The 27,462-nt window shown below is 46.7% G+C and overlaps 1 protein-coding gene across 1 annotated transcript in view; it reads left to right on the plus strand.

Annotated features, from left to right (window-relative positions):
- Positions 1 to 3,798: 3,798 nt before the first annotated feature.
- Positions 3,799 to 27,462, plus strand: part of LOC147119148 (uncharacterized) — a 52,606-nt gene continuing 28,942 nt past the window's right edge. Inside the window, exon 1 of the mRNA XM_085984041.1 lies at positions 3,799 to 3,831. Within this exon, the coding sequence (XP_085840167.1) occupies positions 3,799 to 3,831 (33 nt within the window). The remainder of the gene's footprint in view (positions 3,832 to 27,462) is intronic.

Here is a 27,462-nt window from a genome sequence, read left to right on the forward strand (position 1 = left end):
TCTGCTGCTTTTACAGTTTCTGGTTTCTTTTTCTTGAAATGATATTCTCATTCCCTCCTTTTATCATTCTATGATAACCAACCGTTATTCGGGTACGTCTATCTTATTTAGTCGATCAAATTCTTCATTATCATCGTACTTTACTTCCTTCATTTCACATTCACTGGCCTGTCTTACTACTAACATCCTCGGGCCACCTATTTTCTCCAAAGCTAGCTGCATTCTTCCCAACACACACTTCATGATTGCTAGTCCAACGAAAATACAGACGATGGCAGCTACTGAGTACATGGCCATATTTATCAACCAGTCAGACCATCCTCCAAATCCCCAGTCTCCCCAGTTACTTGCTTCCTTCATATTATCCATTTGTTCCCTTATCTTAGTGATAAAGCGGGTGATGTTCTCTGTCTGGTCTGGGACTCCCATAAGGCATTTACCTTTTACTATTGCACAGACACCACCTTCTCGGGCCAGCAGGTAGTCTAGGGCATATCTGTTCTGCATAGTGAATAACCTGAGTTCCGACAATTGTTTAGTGACTGCGTCGAGGGCCCCCATGGTAGCATTACCCAGGATGGTGAGACCACAGATAAGGTAGTTCCGGTTATTAGCGGCCAAGTAGGCTCCAGTATAGCCTATAGAGAACAGGCCAGCAAATCCATATCCTACAGAGGTTCCGTGTCCTCCTAGGGATTCAGGATCTTTCCATTTGGAGCAAAACTCTTTCGAGGCTGCCCTGGCTACTATTCTTCGGTGGGATGTCCATTGGGAGGGGCAAGGTACTGTGGTAGGGGTTAGAGTGGTGATGGCTACAGTCCGGGGGGCGGTACCTATTACCATGAAATTAGTGGCTTTTCCTTGGCCCAAGAAAAAGTAGCCTGGTTTGGTATATATCACGGATATGTGTTTCCGCCTTGTGCTTAAATGGCTCGGGGGAAGGAAATAGTCCAGGCCTTGGATCTCGAGGGTATCAGCAGGCTGGGTACTAGCTATTTCTACTAGCATAAAGGTTTCCCCCCCTACCTTCAGAGTTGTTCCATTCCCTTCTCCACATAAAACTTGCACTCCTTCGGTTACTGACACACATACGGATTGCTCACATGTGCAGCTACCGGTGTCAGGTCCTATCGTACATTGATGGTGGAGGCAGCGTGTCACCAAGCAGGTGTAGTTCTGTTTAACCCATACTGACCTACAACCATAGCCCGTCCCATTCCAACAATTCTCGTAACCACCAGGGTTCCTGCTTAGTCTCAGGCAATTGGCGGGCGGGGTTAAGGTATAGGGTATTGTTATATTGGTTGTGGGAGGGGGGAGGTGAGCATCTAAAAGAAAGTCCGGGGGAACAAACATCCCCTCCACAGTGGTCAGGGGCGGATAACAAACAATTGACTCTGGTGAGTATAGGGCTGCGTGAGTCTGGAGGAATAGGTTGCCCGTCGGGGTTTCTTTAGGGAAAATGTGTTGGAGATCTCGTTTACGTTTCTTGGTGAGGATACCTTCTAACCTAAAATAGTCAAAGCTGCTCATAATAGAGGGCAACTTCAGACAACGATTCTGTCCTTTGGTGTCTGTAGTTATACTGCATGGTCCTGCAGTAACAGACTTGGTCGCCTGGCATCGGCAAACGTAATCAAATTTGCACTCAGTCCAATAGCATGGCAATGTTCCTCTGTGTTCGTTTCTCAGCACTAGCGAGCGGTGGGGCTGTCTAATAAGCCCAATGTAGGTGTCCAAGTTGATCACGTTCCATTTCCTGAACCCGCCTGGGTTATCATCATTGCACCGAAGCATGTCTCCTGGGCATAGGTGGTGTATCCGCTTGGGTTGGTTCCGCCGGCATGTCCTTCTTCTGGGCTGTTGAGTTATTCCAGGGGTGAGCTGGACACTGATGGAGAGGATCCACAGGGGCGTCTGCATGGTCAGTCGGCGCGGCACGTCTGTTTTAGGGAGAGATTTCTTGGAAGCAAGGGAGGTTAGCATTCTTTAAGTTTTAGGCATAGTATTACTGACAATTTTACAGTGGTGGAGGTGGACCCAAGCACTCTTTCCCTCTACTTTGGCAGCAGTTGGGGTGGTGAGTAGGACTTGATAGGGTCCTTCCCAACGAGGTTCCAGTCCTTTTCGCGTCCAATTCCTGATCAATACATACGTTCCGGGCTCGATTTTGGACGGACTGACTATAGGGGGGAGGTCGATGTAGGCAGCGCGTACCCGGGAGTGCAAACTTTTCAATGCCCTGGTTAACAACAAAATATAGTTGGTCATTTCTGCCGTCATGTGGTGAAAGTGGACAGTCTTTGGGACTTCCTGGTTCCACGGGGTTTTGAGAGGCCTGCCATATATGATTTCAGCAGGGCTTAACCTTGCTGCACCAGCCGGGGTAGTACGTATTTGGAACAAGGCCACGGGGAGTAATTTGAGCCATGTAGTTCCCGTCTCAGCCTGTAATTTGGCAAGTTTATTTTTCAAGGTCTGATTAGCCCGCTCGACCAGTCCGGCGGCCTGTGGCCTGTAAGCACAATGTAGCTGCTGTTGGATGTCCATTTGAGCGCAGAATTCCTTGGTTACCTGACCCACGAAGTGAGGACCGTTGTCTGAACTTAATTGGTTTGGAATTCCGTACCTGGGAATAATTTCTCTCATTAAAACTTTTACAACAGTGGAGGCTTTGTTATCCGTAGTCGGGTAGGCCTCAATCCACTTACTAAATACATCAACAATAACCAGTACATATTTATAACACTGACACCTTTCTAACTCAATGTAGTCCATCTGGAGGGTCTCAAAGGGACCCGTGGGTAACGGCGTCTTACCCATTTCACAAGGTATGCCTTTTCCCGGGTTATGCTGCTGACAAATGAGGCAGCGACTGCTAATACCTTGAGCCAGAGCTTGTAATCTAGGATGCCACCATGTAGCTAATAACGTGTCACTAGTTGCTCTGGCACCACAATGAGTTGCAAAGTGTATACATTCAATAACCCATAATGCTAGCTCATCTGACATACAAGTTTGCTCGGCAGGGGTGACCCATAATTTAGACACACAATCATATGTACAACCGAGCTGTTTCCACAGTCCCTTATCACAGTCAGGAGCGTCCTCCTGTAACTTAATGACGTCTTGGATGGTTGGCATTGGCTTTTCCGAGGGAGACTTGCTTTTATTTGAGCTTTTAGTCTGGCTCATCATTCTAGGCACAACCGCTCGTTGTTCCTGGGACGCTTCCCTTGCTCCCTGGTCAGCGCATCTATTCCCTATATCTACTGGGGTTTGTCCCTGCTGTGTGTGCGGAGCACTTTATCACAGAGATCTGTTTTGGTAGCATGAGGGCTTGTAGCAAATCAGATACTAATTTCTGATGGGATATCTGTGTTCCTGCAGAGGTTAGGAACCCTCTGTTTTTCCATAATTGTCCGAAATCATGAACCACTCCGAAGGCATATCTCGAGTCTGTATAAACATTAACCTTTAAGTCCTTCCCTAAGATACAAGCTCGTATTAATGCGAACAGTTCTGCTTGTTGGGCGGAATACGGAAACTCAAAGGCAGCCGACTCCAAAGTGTTACCGTCCTGATCTATGATTGCATATCCAGAAAGTCTTTTCCCAAGGGGACTGACGGACGCACTTCCATCTACATACATGGTTGTGTCAGGACTCTGCATTGGGGCATCAGACAGATCCTCCCTGACGGAGGTATCTTCCTTGATTAAAAATAGACAATCATGTCCGGGTCTGTTTGTTCGAGGGGTGGTTCTGTGAGAAAACATGCTGGGTTGATAGTAGTACAATGCTTAAATTGCAGTTTAGGATTATTCAACAGGTATATCTCGCACTTGTTCTGTCGGGCCATAGTGAGGTGCTGAGTTTGTAACTGGCCTAATAGTGCCGTTACCGAGTGCGAACTGTATACAGTAATATCTTGTTGCAAAGTTAGGTTGACAGCCGATTGTAGGCTATTATAGATGGCGGTCAGAATCTGGGTGCATACGGGATGCCCTAGCGCTACCGGATCTAACTTCGAGGAGTAGTAAGCCACTGGCCTATGCTTGTCCCCATGTTTTTGAGTTAGGACAGCAGTTGAGGATAGTGCAGTATAGCTGGAAGGGCCTGTCATACAGGGGTCTCCCCAGCGCTGGTGCTTGTAACAATGCTTCCTTTAGGTTTTCAAACGCTCCCAAGGCGACAGGGTCTAGCTGAAACTCGCCCTCCATACTGGTGTATGGTGTTAGTCGTTTGGTTTCTAGAGCGATGTTGGGTATCCATTGTCTACAGTAGTTTACCATCCCCATCCATTGCCTCACTTGTTTCGCACTACAGGGTATGGGAAACTGACAGATTGGCTCTTATTTTCTTTCCAATAATATTTCACTGCCCTGGCCATCTGGCTGGGACTATTCTCTGACCAGTCCATATTGTTAGTCTTAGTTGCTTCAGACACCGAGGTTGGTAGACAATTTATCAGAATAGCACAGGATTGTGGCGAGTTTGCTCCGTTCTGGTAATTAGCATCTCCTGACTGACTCCGATACACCTCAGGGAATCTCTCTAGGAATTCCTCTGCTCCCTCGCCCTTTCGTGGTTTAGTATCCAACACCTTGGATATATCAATGGGCTTCTGCAGGGTAGTGGTTAGGGCAGTGAGTATGGCACGTTCACGAGCATCACCCTGTGCATATTGAACCTCTAATGCTGCATGGTCCGCAAAGCCTAGGTTAACCAAAAACCTTGCATGTTCGGCGGGAGTCAAGATCTGCTGTACCAACGCCCATAAGTCTCTTGATTCAGCATTATAGACGAGTGTAGTAGTCCGGAGGAAATCTACAAACAAGGTGGGGGATTTCTTCCTATCTGGCATCCCGGTTAAGATAGCCATTATCTCGTTAGGTTTCCAGGGGTAGAAGATACCTATGGTCCGGGGGTTACCGGCAGCCACTGGATTATTCGCGTTAAAGGCAGGGTTAGGCATTTGTCTCACCGTCAACTGTCGGGGTGTCGGTTTATGTCTGGCGGGTCCCTCGGTATCGGATTCTGATTCCAGGGATGACCAGTTGTCTCCCGAATCTCCCTCGTCAGTATCACTATAGTCTGGAGCCTCTAGGGAACTCTGTTCCTGACTGTTTGATTTCTTACTCAGCACCATCTGTCTCTTTCTTCTTCGTCTGCGCGTCCCTACTGGACTATCTAAAGGTGGGGGAAGTGGGTTTCTCCTTCCCTTGTGTCGGGTACGGAAAGCTACGGGGTCAGTATACTGGGGACCCGGTGGTTGGTTTCCCATCTGGACCGGCGGGGGACTGTTCATCTGAACCGTGACTGACGGCGGCGGGGAAACGACACTGGCAGATACTTGAGGTGTCGGCGCGGGGGTTTGTGCAGTTGGTACGGGTGGTGCCACCGGGGGATAAATGTTAACGTACGGTGGGGAGCGCGGGGAACAACACGAGCCCTGTGATTCCATTCGTCCAAATCATCATCACCATCTCCCTCTGTCAAGGCAAGGCCAACCATTGGATTACGTAATCCACTCTTATCAGCCTTTCCAGGCTCGCTCATGGTCTTTTCAGACTCTTGTTTTGAGCGTTTCTCATGAGCACATTCCTTTTTCAATACCTCTACTGGTTTGACTACCCCTTTTTCGGTAAGTCCTATTCCTAATTTTAGGGCATTATCCTGCCAGCTTGCTAACAAGGAAGTTTCTTTCAGTTCCTGGCAGTACTGTCTCCATAGGGCAATTAGTTCTTTGGCTGTGGTACCCCTGTTACTTTTCCAAATTAGTTCTTGAGCCTTTTTAGCGGCATCTAGATTCTTAGTTCCTCCTAGTGGCCATTGATCACTTCCTAATTTCTTATTTAATCCTCCCGACAACTGTCTAAGTTGCTTTGCTTTGTCAGGATGTTGTTCACAAAGGGTCTGTAAGGCGCTACCCGATTCAGTCGTGGTATCTAAACAGTTGCCCATCTTACTCCCCTTGTGAACTTTACACAGTCGCGTTTTAAACTTGTTCAGAGCCTAGGCGGGCCAAGTGAGATACAAGATCGACGCTTTACCTGACACAAGTACTTATTACTAAGTTTACACAGTTCCTAGTTATTCCCTCAGTACGTATACTGACCCTCAGTGATATCCGATCACTGACCCTCAGTGATATCCGATCACTGACCTAATACCTATCTCTTCCAGTATTCGCCAGACTGACCTGGATCTCGGTGGGACACCACACGGGAGTTAGCGATTGGCCGACTCGTCATCAGACTGGCGGAATCGGAGGAAAACCGAGGCAGTACAAAAATTACTCACATCAGGGCCCATTTCCTCCCTCCACGTCCGGGACGATTCAGCTCCTAGTTCGCGAACTCTCGGTGACTGTCCGTTGAGATCCCACTTCTGACACCAAATGATAGAACGGATTCTTTTACCCTCAGTCTGGTTCAGCAATCACTGAGTCGAATACACCTGGAGAGTTTAAATGATTTATTTTCCGCGGAGTCTTACTCTGATATATCGGCACCGACTCCTGCAAGAGTCTGACGAATCCAACAGAGTAAGCAATTTCTCATACAGCGTGCTACATTTTTATCCCTGCTTTGAGAAAGCATTAACACCTCGTACATTCTGCACCAATCCTGAGCTGTGCACGTATACATTTAATTGGATTTCCTGGTCTGGCAGTTCGAAATATACAAGTCACATTTTACTGAATGGGTTACAGCTAAGTAAACATCCTGGTAATGTGTTCACGATCACCTAAACATTATGGTAATGTGTTTGCAATCGCCTAATGTCTGTACAGTTTCTGCCCGCCGCCCTACATTGTTCCTATCAGCAAGGGGTAACATCATGGGCGCCAGCCTCATTAACAATTAAAGACCAGGTATCAGGTTAGCCCTTTTTACTTCTCTGCTGCTTTTACAGTTTCTGGTTTCTTTTTCTTGAAATAATATTCTCAGTAACATGGTTAAGTTCATTAGCACCGGTACAATTTCGTGTCTCCCGTTACCATACAATTGTTCTCCCTCGGTAAATAATACTAGTCCATTCATGGGTCCAGGTTTCATATCTGGACATTGTAGCATCCTCGGTTCGCTTGTCTCTTCTTTCTGTGTATTGGGAGCCGTGGATGAGACTCCGAATGTGATTGTTCCATTAAAACATGGTGCTTCCCCATCATGTACTTGTCGTGTAATGTGGGATGTCCCTTCGCTTATTTCGTGTCCCAGCAGTAATCCCACCTTCATGGTGAAGTTTCCCTGTAAATTAAGCAGAAGCCTGGTCGTCACCAGAGGTTAGTTTATCTCCGGTGTTTATTCCATTGTTCCTGTGGGATTTAAGATCAGATGGGTTATTGCTTCATCGTTTTAATTGGGTCCAATGTTTCCATCTACCCTTTCCCCCCATATCTATTCATGCGCACGTATCGCTGGTCATGATGACCTCAAATGGCCTGGTCCATCTAGGTGAGAATCCCGATCACTCTGGCAATATTTTAACAAATACCTGCTCGCCCACCTTGGGTAGGGGCTCCGAGGCCCCCTGCTTTTGTGTATTTTTATCTCTGATGTCTTGTTGTTCTTTAACTTCTTGTTTGTGCTCCTTCAATTGATTATCCAATGTTTGTACGTATTTCCTCATTTTATCTTTTAAGTGTCCCAGTCCCTCGCTACCAGATCCTACTCCTTCCGGCAGACACACTGTTCGTCCAGTCCTGAGTTCATATGGTGTCAGTCCGGTCACCCTGTGATCCTTTTTCCATATTCCATCTCTACCTTTGGCTGCACCTCTCTTTGTCCACTGCTCCTGCTCCTCCATTTCGGTCTCCTCTTGGATTCTTTTAATGTTCACTTTCTCTGCTGTTATTCTACCTGCTGCTCTTGCTGCCTGATCAGCTGTCATATTTCCTTTTTGTTGCTCGCTCACTATCTTGTGGTGTGCCTTTATTTTAATCATTGCTACCTCTTCTGCTCCTTTTACCGCTTCTACTAGGTCTCTCACTAACTCCTCATGCTGTATTTGTCCTCCTCCGGAGGTTACATATCCACAAAGTCAACATGGATTTACAAAAGGTAAATTGTGTTTGACTAATCTACTGGAATTTTTTGAGGATGTAACTGGTAGAATAGATAAGGGAGAACCAGTGGATGTGGTGTATTTAGACTTTCAGAAGGCTTTCGATAAGGTCCCGCATAAGAGATTAGCGTGTAAAGTTAAGGCACATGGGATTGGGGGCAAGGTACTGACTTGGATAAAGAACTGATTGGCAGACAGGAAGCAAAGAGTTGGAATAAATGGGTCTTTTTCCGAGTGGCAGGCAGTGACGAGTGGGGTACCGCAGGGATCGGTCCTAGGACCCCAGCTATTCACAATATATATAAATGATGTAGACGAGGGAACCAGATGTAATATCTCCAAGTTTGCAGATGACACAAAGCTGGGTGGGCATGTGTGCTGTGAGGAGGATGCTGAGAAACTCCTGTATGATTTGGACAGGTTGGGTGATTGGGCAGAAGCATGGCAGATGCAATATAATGTGGATAAATGCGAGGTCATCCACTTTGGTTTCAAAAACAAGAAGGCAGATTATTATCTGAATGGCAATAGATTGGGAGAAGGGGAAGTGCAACGAGACCTGGGCGTCCTTGTGCACCAGTCGCTGAAGGTAAGCATGCAGGTGCAGCAGGCGGTTAAGAAGGCAAATGGTATGTTGGCCTTCGTAGCGAGAGGGTTTGAGTACAGGAACAAGGATGTTTTGTTGCAGTTGCACAGGGCCTTGGTGAGACCACACCTTGAGTATTGTGTGCAGTTTTGGTCGCCTTATCTGAGGAAGAATGTTCTTGCCATGGAGGGAGTGCAGCAAAGATTCACCAGGCTGACACCTGGGATGGCAGGAATGATGTATGAGGAGAGATTGGGTCGCTTGGGCTTATACTCACTGGAGTTTAGAAGAATGAGAGGGGATCTCATTGAAACTTATAAAATTCTAACAGGACTGGACAGACTAGATGCAGGAAGGATGTTCCCGATGGTCAGGGAGTCCAGAACCAGGGGTCACAGTCTAAGGATAAGGGGTAAGCCATTTAGGATAGAGATGAGGAGGAATTTCTTCACCCAGAGAGTGGTGAAACTGGAATTCTCTACCACAGAAGGCAGTTGAGGCCAATTCATTAAATATATTCAAGAAGGAGTTGGATATATTTCTTAAGGCTAAAGGGATCAGGCTCGAGGGGCTGAATGGCCTACTCCTGCTCCTATCTTCTATGTTTCTCATCGGTTCTGGGGCAGGAGGGATCTGGTTAACCGTGATCACAATATCATTAGGTTTAAAGTAGTTAAGGAAAGGGACAAAGAAGAATCAATGGTGAAAATACCCAGCTGGAAGAGAGCCAATTTCAGTGATTTGAGAAGGGATCGAGCACAAGTGGACTGGAAACAAAGATTGTCCAGGAAACCAGTGAATGACCAATGGCAGGCCTTCAAGGCTGAGATAGTTCGGGTACAATCCAAGCATATTCCCACAAGGAGGAAAGATGGGCCATCCAAAGCGAGAGCTCCCGATGAGAAAGGATATAAAGATTGTTGTACGAGGCCCCTTGGGCTGGAGCGATCATAATATGATCGAATTCTTCATTAAGATGGAGAATGAAGTAGTTGACTCAGAGACTAGGGTCCTGAATTTAAATAAAGGAAACTATGACGGTCTGAGGAGCGAGTTGGGTAGGATTGATTGGGGAATGGCACTCAAAGGGTTGATGGTGGATAGGCAATGGCAAACATTCAAAGACCGAATGGATGAGCTACAGAATTTGTTCATCCCAGTTTGGCATAAAAATAAAACAAAAAAGGTGACTCAACCGTGGCTAACAAGGGAAATTAGGGATAGCATAAGATCCAAGGAAAAGACATATAAATTGGCCAGAAAAAGCAATAATCCTGAGGATTGGGAGCAGTTTAGGATTCAACAAAGGAGGACAAAGGGATTAATTAAGAAAGGGAAAATAGAATATGAGAGTAAGCTTTCAGGGAACATAAAAACTGACTGTAAAAGCTTTTATAGATATGTGAAGAGAAGCGTACGTCCCTTGCAGTCAGAATCAGGGGAATTTATAATGGGGAACAAAGAAATGGCAGACCAACTGATGTGCCAAATAACTTCCTGAATCCAAGAGGTTAAAGCTTAAAACTAAAGGCTTTTATTAAGTAAGAACATGGCATCAAGTTAACACAGGGCAACCATCATTCATCACCGACCCAGCCCTTATGAGTAAGACCCAGCTCTTATAAGTAAGACTCACAGCAATCCGGAGGATCCAGAGGGGCGGGGCTGGGCTAGGGAGGAGCATTAGTGGTTACACCTGTAGAACATTCCAGACATTAACAAGTACAACAACAACAGACAATACAAATGCCAGAACACAGAGTTATTTCATCACATTTACCCCCTGCTATAGATTCAGTCTGTCAGGAGGTCTGACAGTCCTCTGGGAATGACGTAACTCTTGCTGAGGCTCCTCCCGGAGTACTAACTCCGGTTCATTCGAATTCCCAGAATCATCAGTGTTTTCCACACTGAGGGTTTGTGTCTCTGAAGGTCCAATACCACGATTGAAAACTCTACTCTCCGAGTCGAACTCTTTTCGAGCTCCAGCAGGTGCAAGATCTTTAATAGAGGCCGTATCCTCTCGCCCATCCGGATATTGAATATACGCATACTGGGGATTAGCATGGAGGAGTTGTACTCCCTCCACCAGTGGATCAGTCTTGTGGCCTCTTGCATGTCTGCGCAACAGCACAGGGCCCGTGGTCATCAACCATGTGGGTAACAATACTCCATTAGTAGCTTTTCTTGGAAAACTAAACATCCTTTCATGAGGGGTGGCATTCGTCGCTGTACACAAGAGACCTTATGGAATGCAGCACGTCTGGCAGGACATCCTGCCAGCGAGAGGTCGGCAGGCCGCGCGACTTCAGAGACAGTACGATAGCCTTCCACACTGTCGCATTTTCTTTCTCGACCTGCCCATTACCACGAGGGTTATAGCTGGTAGTTCTACTCGTTGCAATCCCTTTCGATAGCAAAAACTGTCGCAATTCTTCGCTCATAAAGGAAGAACCCCTATCACTATGTATATAGTTAGCCATGCCAAACAAGGAAAACAGTTGGCAGAGGCATTTAATTACAACAGCACTGGTCACATCCAGACAGGGAATAACAAAAGGGAACCGAGAGTACTCGTCTATAATAAGAAAATAGACATTACGGTCGCTCGATGGAAGGGGACCTTTAAAATCGAGACTCAAATGCTCAAGTGGTCGAGTTGCTTTAATAAGATGAGCTGGCTCGGACAGCTTATAGAAGCGGGGTTTGCATTCAGCACAAACATGACAGGTTCTGGTCATTGTCCGGACCTCCTCAATAGAGTAGGGTAGATTGTGGGACTTAATGAAGTGGTTCATTCTGGTAACCCCAGGGTGGCAGAGTGCGTCGTGGAGACTTTGAAGCTTATCTATACCTAGACTAGCACATACTCCCCGTGACAAAGCATCTGATGGCTCATTGAATACTCCAGGCCTGTACTGAATATCATAGTCATATGTTGACAGTTCTATTCGTCATCTTAAAATCTTATCATTTTTGATCTTGCCTCTCTGCTTAGTATTGAACATAAAGCCCACAGATCGCTGGTCAGTAATAAGCGTAAAATGTTGGCCAGCGAGACAATGACTCCAATACCTGACTGCTTCGATAATCGCCGGCGCCTCCTTTTCCACTGAAGAATGTCGAACTTCTGGTCCTTGCAATGTACGAGAGAAGAAAGCTACTGGTCTACCAGCTTATTTAAGAGTTGCTGCCAACGCAAAATCAGATGCATCACTTTCCACTTGAAAAGGGACCTTCTCATCCACGGCACATACCACTGCCTTCTCAATGTCCCGTTTGATATTAAAGAAAGCCTCCTGAGCTTCCGCCGATAGCGGAAAAGACGTCGACTTAATAAGATGTCGGACTTTATCTGAGTAGCTAGCCACCCACTGGGCATAGTACGAGAAAAATCCCAGACACCTTCTTAAAGCTTTTACAGTGTGAGGTAAAGGTAATTCCTCAAGTGGGCGTAATCTTTCAGGATCCAGCCCGATTACCCCATTCTCCACAACGCAACCAAGAATACACAAACGTGTTGTATTGAAGGTACACTTGTTTTCGTTGTAGGTCAGGTTTAACCTCTTTGCCGTCTCTAGGAACTTTGCGAGATTTTGATCATGCTCCCGTTGGTCACGCCCACAGATGGTAACATTGTCCAGGTACGGGAATGTTGCTTCCAACGCGTATTCATCCACCATACGATCCATCTCCCGTTGGAAGACGGATACCCCATTTGTCCCTCCAAAGGGCACCCGAAGGAATTGGTACAGGCGCCCATTAGCTTCGAAGGCCGTATAAGGTCGGTCTTCTATTTTGTTAGGGAGTTGATGGTAGGCAGACTTTAAATCAATGGTGGAGAACACGCGGTACTGAGCTATCTGGTTCACCATCTCAGAAATACGAGGCAAAGGATAGGCGCCTAATTGGGTATACAAGGTTATAGTCTGGCTATAATCGACCACAAGTCTTTTCTTTTCATTAGTTTTAACCACCACCACCTGGGCACGCCACGGGCTATTACTGTGTTCAATGATTCCCTCCAGTTGAAGCCTTTCCACTTCCTCTTTTATAAATGTTTTATCTTCTGAGCTATACCATCGACTCTTAGTCACTATAGGTCTACAATTAGGAGCAAGGTTCGCGAACAAAGAAGGCGGACTTACTTTTAAAATAGAAAGGCCGCAGACTGTGAGTGGAGGCTGAGATCCACCATACTTAAGGGTAACGCTCTCATGCTGACACTGGAAGTCCAAGCCTAAAATTAAGTTCACACACAACTGAGGTAATATGAGGAGTTTAAAGCCCTTATACTCCGTATCCTTAACGGTCAATGTGACTTTACAATATCCAGTTACCTCCGAAGTAAGGGACTTGGACACCATCACAATTTCACTTTGAGTAGGATACACCTTCAATGAGCAGAAGTTAACAAGGTTGGGGTGTATAAAACTTTCAGTACTGCCACAGTCTATCAAACACCCAGTAGGACGACCATTAATCTTGATGTCCATCATAGATTTCGACAAGGAACACGGTATGGTCTGGTCACCTGTAACCGAGGCTAGAGTAAAACGATAGGCGGCAGCAGAGAAGACATCGGGTACAGGATTACCCTTACACACTTTACTAAAATGTCCCCGTTTCTTAGATTTAAAACAGGTAGCCTCTCTGGCAGGGCATCTTTGCCTGGAGTGTTTAGATTGGCCACATAAATAACACTTACACCCGTGGGGTACAGCCGCAACAATAGGATTAAGTAATGGCTCCATTGGTGTTATGGATGCCTCCATACTCTGAACACACGAGGCTGAGAGAGACCCATGGGCTGATGCATACACTTCTGAATTCTTCTGGGCTACATCTAACGATCGAGCCATAGTGACGACCGTTTTTAAAAGTAACGAGTCATTCTCGAGGAGTCTCTGTCTAATATAATTAGATGGGAGACCAGATATGAAAGAATCGCGGATGGCTTCTTCCTGATACAATATGGCAGAGACAGCCTTGCAGTTGCAATCCTTAGCCAAAGCCTTAAGGTCCTGCAGGAAATCATCCAGGGATTCCTCGGGTAAATGCCTACGAGTAGACAAAGGATACCTGGCGTATACTTCATTAACCGACTTAAGGCACTGGGCCTTAAGAGCTGCGAGGGTCTCTTCATATGAAGTAATACCTTCAATTATAGAGTAAGTTTGATGACTTACCAAGTTGGTTAGAAGACCCAACTTGTTAACCGTCGGGTCAATCGATGCGATGAACTGTTCAAAACAACGAAGCCAATGCGTAAATTTCTTCGACACATTTGCCGAATGGGGATCGATATCCAGACGCTCTGGTTTCAAAAATCGATCCATCTTCCAAAAGTTGTTACTTAATAAAATTGATGTGCCAAATAACTGCCAGGATCCAAGAGGTTAAAGCTTAAAACTAAAGGCTTTTATTAAGTAAGAACATGGCATCGAGTTAACACAGGGCAACCATCATTCATCACCGACCCAGCCCTTATGAGTAAGACTCTCACCAATCCGGGGGATCCAGAGGGGCGGGGCTAGGGAGGAGCATTAGTGGTTACACTTGTAGAACATCCCAGAAATTAACAACAGACAATACGAATGCCAGAACACAGAGTTATTTCATCACACTGCCCTGGGAGTGTTTGATGGGACAGTGTAGAGGGAGCTTTACTCTGTATCTAACCCTTGCTGTACCTGCCCTGGGAGTGTTTGATGGGACAGTGTAGAGGGAGCTTAACTCTGTATCTAATCCGTGCTGTACCTGCCCTGGGAGTGTTTGATGGGACAGTGTAGAGGGAGCTTTACTCTGTATCTAACCCCGTGCTGTACCTGCCCTGGGAGTGTTTGATGGGACAGTGTAGAGGGACCTTTACTCTGTATCTAACCAGTGCTGTACCTGCCCTGGGAGTGTTTGATGGGACAGTGTAGAGGGAGCTTTACTCTGTATCTAACCCGTGCTGTACCTGCCCTGGGAGTGTTTGATGGGACAGTGTAGAGGGACCTTTACTCTGTATCTAACCCGTGCTGTACCTGCCCTGGGAGTGTTTGATGGGACAGTGCAGAGGGAGTTTACTCTGTATCTAACCCGTGCTGTACCTGCCCTGGGAGTGTTTGATGGGACAGTGCAGAGAGATCTTTACTCTGTATCTAATCCGTGCTGTACCTGCCCTGGGAGTGTTTGATGGGACAGTGGAGAGGGAGCTTTACTGGGTACCTAACCCGTGCTGTATGTGCCCTGGGAGTGTTTGATGGGACAGTGTAGAAGTACCTTTACTCTGTATCTAACCCGTGCTGTACCTGCCCTGGGAGTGTTTGATGGGACAGTGCAGAGGGAGCTTTACTCTGTATCTAATCGGTGCTGTCCTGCCCTGGGAGTGTTTGATGGGACAATGTAGAGGAAGCTTTACTCTGTATCTAACCCCGTGCTGTACCTACCCTGGGAGTGTTTGATGGGACAGTGTAGAGGGGCCTTTACACTGCATCTGACCCGTGCTGTACCTGCCCTGGGAATGTTTGATGGGACAGTGTAGAGGGAGCTTTACTCTGTACCTAACCCGTGCTGTATGTGCCCTGGGAGTGTTTGATGGGACAGTGTAGAAGGAGCTTTACTCTGTGTCTAACCCGTGCTGTACCTGCCCTGGGAGTATTTCATGGGACAGTGTCGAGGGAGCTTTACTCTGTATCTAACCCGTGCTGTACCTGCCCAGGGAGTGTTGACCCGCTCTGCTGTATGCCTCAGACACATGGACCATGTACAGCAGGCACCTCAAAGCACTGGAGAGTTACCACCAACGCTGCCTCCGCAAGATCCTGCAAATCCATTGGCAGGATAAGCGCACCAACGTCAGTGTTGTCTCTCGGGCCAGCATCGAAGCTTTGACCACGCTCGATCAGCTCCGATAGACGGTCACATTGTCCGCATGCCCGATACAAGATTCCCAAAACAAGCGCTCTACTCGGAGCTCTGGCATGGCAAGAGAGCCCGAGGTGGGCAGAGGAACCGCTTCAAGGACACCCTCAAAGCCTCCTTGAAAGAGTGTAACATCCCCACCCACACCTGGGAATCCCTGGCCCAAGACCGCACAAAGTGGAGGAGAAACATCCGGGAAGGCGCCGAATACCTCGAGCCTCTTCGCCGAGAGCAAGTGGAAGCCAAGCGCAAGGAGCGCACGTCAACCCAAGCTCCCCACCCACCCGCCCCTTCAACCACCGTCTGCCCCACCTGTGACAGAGACTGTAGGTCCCGCATTGGACTCATCAGTTACCTGAGAATTCATTTTTAATGTGGAAGCAAGTCATCCTCAGTTCCGAGGGACTGCCTAAGAAGAAGGCCTGCCCTGGGAGTGTTTGATGGGACAGTGTAGAGGGAGCTTTACTCTGTATCTAACCCATGCTGTACCTGTCCTGGGAGTGTTTGATGGGACAGTGTAGAGGGGGCTTTACTCTGTATCTAACCCGTGCTGTACCTGCCCTGGGAGTGTTTGATGAGACAGTGTAGAGGGAGCTTTACTCTGTATCTAACCCATGCTGTACCTGTCCTGGGAGTGTTTGATGGGACAGTGTAGAGGGGGCTTTACTCTGTATCTAACCCGTGCTGTACCTGCCCTGGGAGTGTTTGATGAGACAGTGTAGAGGGAGCTTTACTCTGTATCTAACCCGAGCTGTACCTGCCCTGGGAGTGTTTGATGGGACAGTGTAGAGGGAGCTTTACTCTGTATCTAACCCGTGCTGTACCTGCTCTGGGAGTGTTTGATGGGACAGTGTCGAGGGAGCTTTACTCTGTATCTAACCCGTGCTGTACCTGCCCTGGGAGTGTTTGATGGGACAGTGTTGAGAGAGCTTTACTCTGTATCTAACCCGTGCTGTACCTGTCCTGGGAGTGTTTGATGGGACAGTGTAGAGGGAGCTTTATTCTGTGTTTAACCCGTGCTGTACCATTCAATAAGATCATGGCTGATCTGATCTTGGCCTCAACTCCACTTTCCCGCGCTCTCCCCATAACCCTCGACTCCCCTGTAGTTCAAACATCTGTCTATCTCAGCCTTGAATATATTCAATGACTCCGCCTCCACAGCTCTCTGGGGCAGAGAATTCCAAAGATTCACGACCCTCTGGGAGAAGAAATTCCTCCTCATCTCCGTTTTAAATGGGCGACCCCTTATTCTGAAACTATGCCCCCGAGTTCTAGATTCCCGCACGTGGGGAAACATCCTCTCTGCATCTACCCTGTCAATCCCCCTCAGAATCTTATATGTTTCAATCAGATCACCTCTCATTCTTCTAAACTCCAATGAGTATCGGCCCAACCTGCTCAACCTTTCATCATAAGACAACCCCTTCATGTCAGGAATTAACCGAGTGAACCTTCTCTGAACTGCCTCCAATGCAAGTATATCCCTCCTTAAATAAGGAGACCAAAACTGTACGCAGTACTCCAGGTGCGGTCTCACCAATACCCTGTACAGTTGTAGCAAGACTTCCCTACTTTTATACTCCAGCCCCCTTGCAATAAAGGCCAACACTCCATTTGCCTTCCTAATTACGTGTCCCTGCATGCTAACTTTTTGTCTTTCATGTACGAGGACACCTAGATCCCTCTGTACCACAGCATTCTGTAGTCTCTCTCCATTTAAGAACAATTTGCTTTTCTATTCTTCCTACCAAAGTGGTAACCTCACATTTTCCCACATTAAACACCATCTGCCAAATTTTTGCCCACTCACTTAGCGTATCTATATCTCTTTGCAGACTCTGTGTCCTCCTCACAACTTGCTTTCCCACCTATCTTTGTATCATCAGCAAATTTGGCTATAGTACACTCGGTCCCTTCATCCAAGTCATTAATATAGATTGTAAATAGTTGCGGACCCGGCACTGGTTCCTGCAGCACCCCAGCTATTCAGAATATATATATCAATGATTTGGATGAGGGAACCAAATGTAATATTTCCAAGTTTGCTGATGACACGAAACTAGGTGGGATTGTGAGTTGTGAGGAGGATGCAAAGAGACTTCAAGGCGATTCAGACAAGTTGAGTGAGTGGGCAAATACATGGCAGATGCAGTATAACGTGGATAAATGTGAAGTTATCCACTTCGGTAGGAAAAACAGAAAGGCAGAGTATTATTTAAATAGTGATAGATTGGGAAATGTTGATGTACAAAGGGACCTGGGTGACCTTGTACACCAGTCACTGAAAGCAAACATGCAGGTGCATCGGACCTGGGTGAGACTTGCAGCGCGAGGCGGAGCTTATAACCGGCAGCGAGGAGCGAGGCCCGACCAGCGCATCGGACCTGGGTGAGACTTGCAGCGCGAGGCGGAGCTTATAACCGGCGGCAGTGAGTGAGGCCCGACCAGAGCATCGGACCTGGGTGAGACTTGCAGCGTGAGGCGGAGCTTATAACCGGCAGCGAGGAGCGAGGCCCGACCAGAGCATCGGACCTGGGTGAGACTTGCAGCGCGAGGCGGAGCTTATTACCAGCAGCGAGGAGCGAGGCCTGACCAGAGCATCGGACCTGGGTGAGACTTGCAGCACGAGGCGGAGCTTATAACCGGCAGCGAGGAGCGAGGCCCGACCAGAGCATCGGACCTGGGTGAGACTTGCAGCACGAGGCGGAGCTTATAACCGGCAGCGAGGAGCGAGGCATACCAACTCAGCAGCAGGGGAGAGAGGTAAAAAGTAATCAAAGTGTGACGTCAGCAGGAAGCAGGTAAGTGATTGGTTGGTGAGTATTTCTCTCTTCTTTAAACTTTAACTCTGGTTTATAGTTTCTAAGGTCTCTCTGGTGTAGTGGGCACTGTTGGTGAACTATTTAAATGTAGTGTAATTTGTGGGATTGATTGATTTAATTTAAATTCAATTAATTAAAGGGTAAATCATGGCAGGACAGCCCGGCCCTGTGATCTGCTCCTCCTGTGATACGTGGGAACTCAGGGACACTTCCGGTGTCCCTGACAACTACGTGTGCAGGAAGTGCACCCAGCTGCAGCTACTGACAGACCGCATTGCGGTGCTGGAGCTGCGATTGGATGCATACTGGAGCGTTCACGATGATCGGGACATCGTAAAAAGCACGTTTAGGGAGTTGGACACACCACAGGTAGAGGTTGGACAGGAAGAAAGGGAACGGGTGACCAACAGGCAGAGTACTAGGTGCAGGCAGGTAGTGCAGGGGTCCCCTGTGGCCATCCCCCTCTCCAACAGATACACCACTTTGAGTACTGTTGGGGGGTGTGGCTTATCAGAGGAAGGCAGCAGCAGCCAACTTCCTGGCACCAGGGGTGGCTCTGCTGCACAGAATGGGAGGAAAAAGAGGGGTCGAGCTATAGTAATAGGGGATTCAATTGTAAGGGGAATAGATAGGCGTTTCTGCGGCCGCAAACGAGACTCCAGGATGGTGTGTTGCCTCCCTGGTGCAAGGGTCAAGGATGTCTCTGAGCGGCTGCAGAACATCTTGGAAGGGGAGGGTGAACAGCCAGTTGTCGTGGTGCATATAGGCACCAACGATATAGGTAAAAAGCGGGATGAGGTCCTAAAAGCGGAATATAGGGAGTTAGGAGGTAAATTAAAAAATAGGACCTCAAAGGTAGTAATCTTAGGATTGCTACCAGTGCCACGTGCTAGTCAGAGTAGAAATAGAAGGGTACTTCAGATGAATACGTGGCTAGAGGAATGGTGCCAGGGGGAGGGATTCAAATTCCTGGGACATTGGAACCGGTTCTGGGGGAGGTGGGACCAGTTCAAACCGGACGGTCTGCACCTGGGCAGGGCTGGAACCGATGTCCTAGGGGGTTTGTTTGCTAGTGCTGTGGGGGAGGGTTTAAACTAAAATGGAAGGGGGTTGGGAACCTGAGCAGGGAGACAGAGGAAAGGGAAACAAGGATAAAAGCAAAAGATAGGAAGGGGAAAAACAAAAGTGGCAGTCAGAGAAATCAAGGGTTTAAATCAAACGTGGCCACAGTAAATAATTCTAATAGGTCTAAGAGCATTAAAAAAACAAGCCTGAAGGCTTTGCGTCTCAATGCGAGGAGCATTTGTAATAAGGTGGATGAATTGGCTGCGCAAATAGAGGTAAACGAACATGATTTGGTTGGGATTACGGAAACGTGGCTCAAGGATGGCCAAGACTGGGAACTCAACATCCAGGGGTATTCGATATTCAGGAAAGATAGGCAAAAAGGAAAGGGAGGTGGGGTAGCATTACTGGTTAAAGAAGGGATTAACACAATGGTAATGAAGGATATTAGCTCTGATGATGTGGAATCGGTATGGGTAGAATTGAGAAATACTAAGGGGAAAAAAACATTAGTGGGAGTGGTATATAGACCTCCAAACAGTAAGGCGGAGGTTGGGGGTGGCATTAAAAGGGAAAATAAAGAAGCGTGCAATAAGGGCACAGGAGTCATCATGGGTGACTTTAATCTACATATAGATTGGGCTAACCAAATTAGTAACAATACTGTGGAGGAGGAATTCCTGGAGTGTTTACGGGATGGTTTCCTGGACCAATATGTCGAGGAACCAACCAGAGATCAGGCCATCTTAGACTGGGTATTATGTAACGAGAAAGGATTAATTAGCAATCTTGTTGTACAAGGCCCCTTGGGTCGGAGCGATCATAATATGATCGAATTCTTCATTAAGATGGAGAATGAAGTAGTTGACTCAGAAACTAGGGTCCTCAATTTAAATAAAGGAAACTACGATGGTCTGAGGCGCGAGTTGGGTACGATTGATTGGGGAATGCCACTCCAAGGGTTGACGGTGGATAGGCAATGGCAAACATTCAAAGACCGAATGGATGAACTACAGAAGTTGTTCATCCCAGTTTGGCATAAAAATAAAACAAAAAAGGTGACTCAACTGTGGCTAACAAGGGAAATTAGGGATAGCATAAGATCCAAGGAGAGGACACACAAATTGGCCAGAAAAAGCAATAATCCTGAGGATTGGGAGCAGTTCAGGATTCAACAAAGGAGGACAAAGGGATTAATTAAGAAAGGGAAAATAGAATATGAGAGTAAGCTTGCAGGGAACATAAAAACTGACTGTAAAAGCTTTTATAGATATGTGAAGAGAAAAAGATTGGTGAAGTCAAGCGTAGGTCCCTTGCAGTCAGAATCAGGGGAATTTATAATGGGGAACAAAGAAATGGCTGACCAACTAAATACATATTTTGGTTCTGTCTTCACAAAGGAGGACACTAATAACCTCCCAGAAATACTGGGGAACATAGGGTCTGATGAAAGGGTGGAACTGAAAGAAATCAGTATTTGTAGGGAAATGGTGTTCGGAAAATTGATGGGACTGAAGGCCGATAAATCCCCAGGGCCTGATAATCTACATCCCAGGGTACTTAAGGAAGTGGCCCTAGAAATAGTAGATGCATTGCTGGTCATCTTACAGAACTCAATAGACTCTGGAACAGTACCCATGGATTGGAGGGTAGCTAATGTTACCCCACTATTCAAAAAAGGTGGCAGAGAAAAAGCGGGGAATTATAGAGCGGTAAACCTGACATCGGTAGTGGGGAAAATGCTAGAGTCCATTATAAAAGATGTAATAGCAGAGCACTTGGAAAGCAGTGACAGGATCGGACAAAGTCAACATGGATTTACAAAAGGTAAATCATGCTTGACTAATTTACTGGAATTTTTGAGGATGTAACTGGTAAAATAGATAAGGGAGAACCAGTGGATGTGGCATATTTGGACTTTCAGAAGGCTTTCGATAAGGTCCCGCATAAGAGATTAGCGTGCAAAATTAAGGCACATGGGATTGGGGGCAAGGTATTGACTTGGATAGAGAACTGGTTGGCGGATAGAAAGCAAAGATTTGGAATAAATGGGTCGTTTTCCGAGTGGCAGGCAGTGACTAGTGGGGTACCGCAAGGATCGGTCCTAGGACCCCAGCTGTTCACAATATATATTAATGATCTGGATGAGGGAATTGGATGTAATATCTCCAAATTTGCAGATGACACAAAGCTGGGTGGGAGGGGAGGATGTCATGAAACTCCAGTACGATTTGGACAGGTTAGGTGATTGGGCAGAAACATGGCAAATGCACTATAATGTGGATAAATGTGAGGTTATCCACTTTGGAGGCAAAAACAGGAAGGCAGATTATTATTTGAATGGCAATAGATTGGGTGAAGGGGAAGTGCAAAGAGACCTGGGTGTTCTTGTGCACCAGTCGCTGAAGGTAAGCATGCAGGTGCAGCAGGTGGTTAAGAAAGCAAATGGTATGTTGGCCTTCGTAGCAAGAGGGTTCGAGTACAGGAACAAGGATGTCTTGCTACAGTTGTACAGGGCCTTGGTGAGACCGCACCTTGAGTATTGTGTGCAGTTTTGGTCGCCTTATCTGAGGAAGGACGTTCTTGCCATGGAAGGAGTGCAGCGAAGTTTCACCAGGCTGATACCTGGGATGGCAGGAATGATGTATGAGGAGAGAGTGCGTCGATTGGGCTTATACTCACTGGAGTTTAGAAGAATGAGAGGGGATCTCATCGAAACCTATAAAATTCTGTCAGGCCTGGACAGACTAGATGCTGGAAGGATGTTCCCGATGGTCGGGGAGTCCAGAACCAGGGGTCATAGTCTAAGGATAAGGGGTAGGACATTTAGGACTGAAATGAGGAGGAATTTCTTCACCCAAAGAGTGGTGAACCTGTGGAATTCTCTGCCACAGAGGGCGGTGGAGGCCAGTTCATTAAATATACTCAAGAAAGAGTTGGATATATTTCTTAAGCCTAAAGGGATCAAGGGATATGGGGAGAAGGCAGGGACAGGGTACTGAATTTGAATGATCAGCCATGATCTCATTGAATGGCGGAGCAGGCTCTAAGGGCCGAATGGCCTACTCCTGCTCCTATCTTCTATGTTTCTAGGTGCAGCAAGCAGTTAGGAAGGCAAATGGTACGTTGGCCTTCATTGCAAGAGGATTTGAGTACAGGAGCAAAGATGCCTTACTAGTGATACAGGGTCTTGGTGAGACTACACCTGGAGTACTGTGTGCAGTTTTGGTCTCCTTACCTAAGAAAGGATATACTTGCCATAGAGGGAGTGCAGCGAAGGTTCACCAGACTGATTCCTGGGATGGCAGGACTGTTGTATGAGGAGAGATTGGGTCGACTAGGCCTGTATTCACTAGAGTTTAGAAGAATGAGAGGGGATCTCATTGAAACGTATATAATTCTGACAGGGCTAGACAGTCTGGATGCAGGGAGGATGTTTCCCCTGGCTGGGGGGGTCTAGAATGAGGGGTCACAGTCTCAGGATACGGGGTAGGGCATTTAGGACTGAGATGAGGAGAAATCACTTCACGGAGGGTGGTGAATCTGTGGAATTCTCTTCTTAGAAGGCTGTGGAGGCCAAGTCACTGAATATATTTAAGAAGGAGATAGATAGATTTCTAGACACAAAAGGCATCAAGGGGTACGGGGAGAGAGCAGGAATATGGTATTGAGATAGTGGATCAGCCATGATCATATTGAATGGAGGAGCAGGCTCAAAGGGCCGAATGGCCGACTCCTGCTCCTATTATTCTATTTTTCTACCCACTAGTTACAGTTTGCCAATCAGAAAATGGCCCATTTATCCAGACTCTTTCATAGAATCATAGAAAGTTACAGCACGGAAGGAGGCCATTTCGGCCCATCGTGTCCGTGCCGGCCAACAAAGAGCTATCCAGCCTAATCCCACTTCCCAGCTCTTGGTCCGTAGCCCTGCAGGTTAGAGCATCCCAAGTGCACATCCAAGTACTTTTTAAATGTGGTTCAGGTTCCTGCCTCTACCACCCTTTCAGGCAGTGAGTTCCAGACCCCCACAACCCTCTGGGTGAAGAAATTTCCCCTCAAATCCCCTCTAAACCTTCCGCCAATTACTTTAAATCTGTGCCCCCTGGTTTTTGACCCCTCTGCTAAGGGAAATAGGTTCTTTCTAGCCACTTTATCTGTGCCCCTCATAATTTTATACACCTCAATAAATCTCCCCTCAGCCTCCTCTGTTCCAAGGAAAACAGACCCAGCCTATCCAGTCTTTCCTCAGAGCTAAGATTCTCTACTCCCAGCAACATCCTTGTAAATCTCCTCTGTACCCTCTCTAGTGCAATCACATCTTTCCTGTGATGTGGTGACCAGAACTGCATGCAGTACTCTAGCTCAGGCCTAACTAGTGTTTTATACAGTTGAAGCATAACCTCTCTGCTCTTGTATTCTATGCCACGGCTAATAAAGGCAAGCATTCCGTATGCCTTCTTAACCACCTTATCTACCTGGCCTGCTATCTTCAGGGATCTGTGGACATGCACTCCAAGGTCCCTTTATTCCTCTACACTACTCAGTGTCCTACCATTTAATGTGTATTCCCTTTCCTTGTTAGCCCTGCCCAAATGCATTACCTCACACTTCCCCGGATTGATTTCCATTTGCCACTGTTCCGCCCACCTGACCAGTAATTTTGGAAGGGGAGGGTGAACAGCCAGTTGTCATGGTGCATATAGGTACCAACGATGTAGGTAAAAACTGGGATGAGGTCCTAAAAGCTGAATATAGGGAGTTAGGAGGTAAATTAAAAAATAGGACCTCAAAGGTAGTAATCGCAGGATTGCTACCAGTGCCACATGCTAGTCAGAGTAGAAATAGAAAGGTATTTCAGATGAATACATGGCTAGAGGAATGGTGCAAGGGGGAGGGATTCAAATTCCTGGGACATTGGAACCAGTTCTGGGGGAGTCGGGACCAATACAAAACAGACGGTTTGCTCCTGGGCAGGGCCGGGACCGATGTCCTAGGGGGAGTGTTTGCTCGTGCTGTGGGGGAGGGTTTAAACTAAAATGGCAGGGGGTTGGGAACCTGAGTGGGGAGACAGAGGAAAGGGAAACAAGGATAAAAGCAAAAGACAGGAAGGAGAAAAACAAAAGTGGCAGGCAGAGAAATCAAGTGTTTAAATCAAACATGGCCACAGTAAATAATAAATCTAAAAGATCTAAGAGCCTTAAAAATCAAGCCTGAAGGCTTGGTGTCTTAATGCGAGGAGCATTCCTAATAAGGTGGATGAATTAGCTGCGCAAATAGAGGTAAACGGATATGATATGATTGGGATTACGGAAACATGGCTCCAGGGTGACCAAGGCTGGGAACTCAACATCCACGGGTATTCAATATTCAGGAAAGATAGGCAAAAAGGAAAAGGAGGTTGGGTAGCATTGCTGGTTAAAGAAGGGATTAACACAATTCTAAGGAAGGGTATTAGCTCTGATGATGTGGAATCTGTATGAGTAGAACTGAGCAATACCAAGGGGCAGAAAACGTTAGTGGGAGTGGTATATAGACCTCCAAACAGTAATGCAGAGGTCGGGGATGGCATTAAACGGGAAATTAGAGAAGCGTGCAATAAGGGCACAGCAGTTATCATGGGTGACTTTAATCTACATATAGTTTGGGCTAACCAAATTAGTAACAATACTGTGGAGGAGGAATTCCTGGAGTGTTTATGGGATGGTTTCCTGGACCATTATGTCGAAGAACCAACTAGAGATCAGGCCATCTTAGACTGGGTATTATGTTACGAGAAAGGATTAATTAGCAATCTTGTTGTACGAGACCCCTTGGGTCAGAGCAATCATAGATAGAATTCTTCATTAAGATGGAGAGTGAAATAGTTGACTCAGAGACTAGGGTCCTGAATTTAAATAAAGGAGACTACGATGGTATGAAGTGCGAGTTGGGTAGGATTGATTGGGGAATGGCACTCAAAGGGTTGACGGTGGACGGGCAATGGCAAACATTCAAAGACCACATGGATGAACTGCAGAATTTGTTCATCCCAGTTTGGCATAAAAATAAAACAAAAAAGGTGACTCAAATTGGCTAACAAGGGAAATTAGGGATAGCATAAGATCCAAGGAGAGGACATATAAATTGGCCAGGAAAAGCAGTAAACCTGAGGATTGGGAGCAGTTTAGGATTCAACAAAGGAGGACAAAGGGATTAATTAAGAAGGGGGAAATAGAATATGAGAGTAAGCTTTCAGGGAACATAAAAACTGACTGTAAAAGCTTTTATAGATATGTGAAGAGAAAAAGAACATAAGAACATAAGAAGTAGGAGCAGGAGTAGGCCATACGGCCCCTCGGGCCTGCTCCGCCATTCAATAGGATCATGGCTGATCCGAACCTAGACTCACGTCCACTTCCCTGCCCGCTCCCCGTAACCCCTAATTCCCTTATCAGTTAGGAAACTGTCTATCTCCGTTTTAAATTTATTTAATGTCGCAGCTTCCACAGCTATATGAGGTAGCAAATTCCATAGATTTACCACCCTCTGAGTGAAGAAGTTTCTCCTCATCTCAGTTTTGAAACGGCAGCCCCTTATTCTAAGATTATGCCCCCTAGTTCTAGTCTCACCCATCAGTGGAAACATCCTCCCCGCATCCAGCTGATCAAGCCCCCTCACAATCTTATATGTTTCGATAAGATCGCCTCTCATTCTTCTGAATTCCAATGAGTAGAGGCCCAACCTACTCAACCTTTCCTCATAAGCCAACCCCCTCATCTCCGGAATCAACCGAGTGAACCTTCTCTGAACTGCCTCGAGAGCAAGTATATCTTTTCTTAAATATGGAAACCAAAACTGTACGCAATATTCCAGGCGTGGCCTCACCAGTACCCTGTATAACTGAAGCAAGACTTCCCTGCTTTTATACTCCATCCCCCTTGCAATAAAAGCCAAGATTCCATTGGCCTTCCTGATCACCTGCTGTACCTGCATACTAACCTTCTGTGTCTCATGCACCAGGACCCCCAGATCCATTTGTACTGTAGCACTTTGCAGTTTCTCTCCATTTAGATAATAACTTGCTCTTTGATTTTTTTCTGCCAAAGTGCATAACCTCACACTTTCCAACATTATATTCCATCTGCCAAATTTCTGCCCACTCACTTAGCCTGTCTATGTCCTTTTGCAGGTTTTTTATGTCCTCCTCACTCACTGCTTTCCCTCCCATCTTTGTATCGTCAGCAAACTTGGATATGTTGCACTCGGTTCCCTCCTCCGAATTGTTAATATAGATTGTAAACAGTTGCGGTCCCAGCACTGACCCCTGCGGAACAGCACTAGTTACATAAGAACATAAGAAATAGGAGCAGGAGTAGGCCATACGGCCCCTCGGGCCTGCTCCGCCATTCAGTAGGATCATGGCTGATCTGAATCTAGACTCAAGTCCACTTCCCTGCCCTCTTCCCGTAGCCCCTAATTCCCTTATCTGCTAGGAAAATGTCTATCTCCATTTTAAATTGATTTAATGTTTCATCTTCCACAGCTCTCTGGGGTAGCAAATTCCATAGATTTACTACCCTCTGAGTGAAGAAGTTTCTCCTCATCTCAGTTTTGAAAGGGCAGCCCCTTATTCTAAGATTATGCCCCCTAGTTCTAGTCTCACCCATCAGTGGAAACATCCTCACCGCATCCACCCGATCAAGACCCCTCACAATCTTATATGTTTCGATAAGATCGCCTCTCATTCTTCTGAACTCCAATGAGTAGAGTCCCAACCTACTCAACCTTTCCTCATACGTCAACCCCTTCATCTCTGGAATCAACCGAGTGAACCTTCTCTGAACCGCCTCGAGAGCAAGTATATCTTTTCTTAAATATGGAAACCAAAACTGCACGCAGTATTCCAGGTGTGGCCTCGCCAATACCCTGTATAACTGAAGCAAGACTTCCCTGTTTTTATACTCCATCCCCCTTGCAATAAAAGCCAAGATTCCATTGGCCTTCCTGATCACCTGCTGCAGCT

This window comes from Somniosus microcephalus, chromosome 4 (genome assembly GCF_052327205.1).
Source record: "Somniosus microcephalus isolate GS21.2 chromosome 4, FLI_Smic_1.0, whole genome shotgun sequence".
Lineage (NCBI taxonomy): Eukaryota > Metazoa > Chordata > Chondrichthyes > Squaliformes > Somniosidae > Somniosus > Somniosus microcephalus.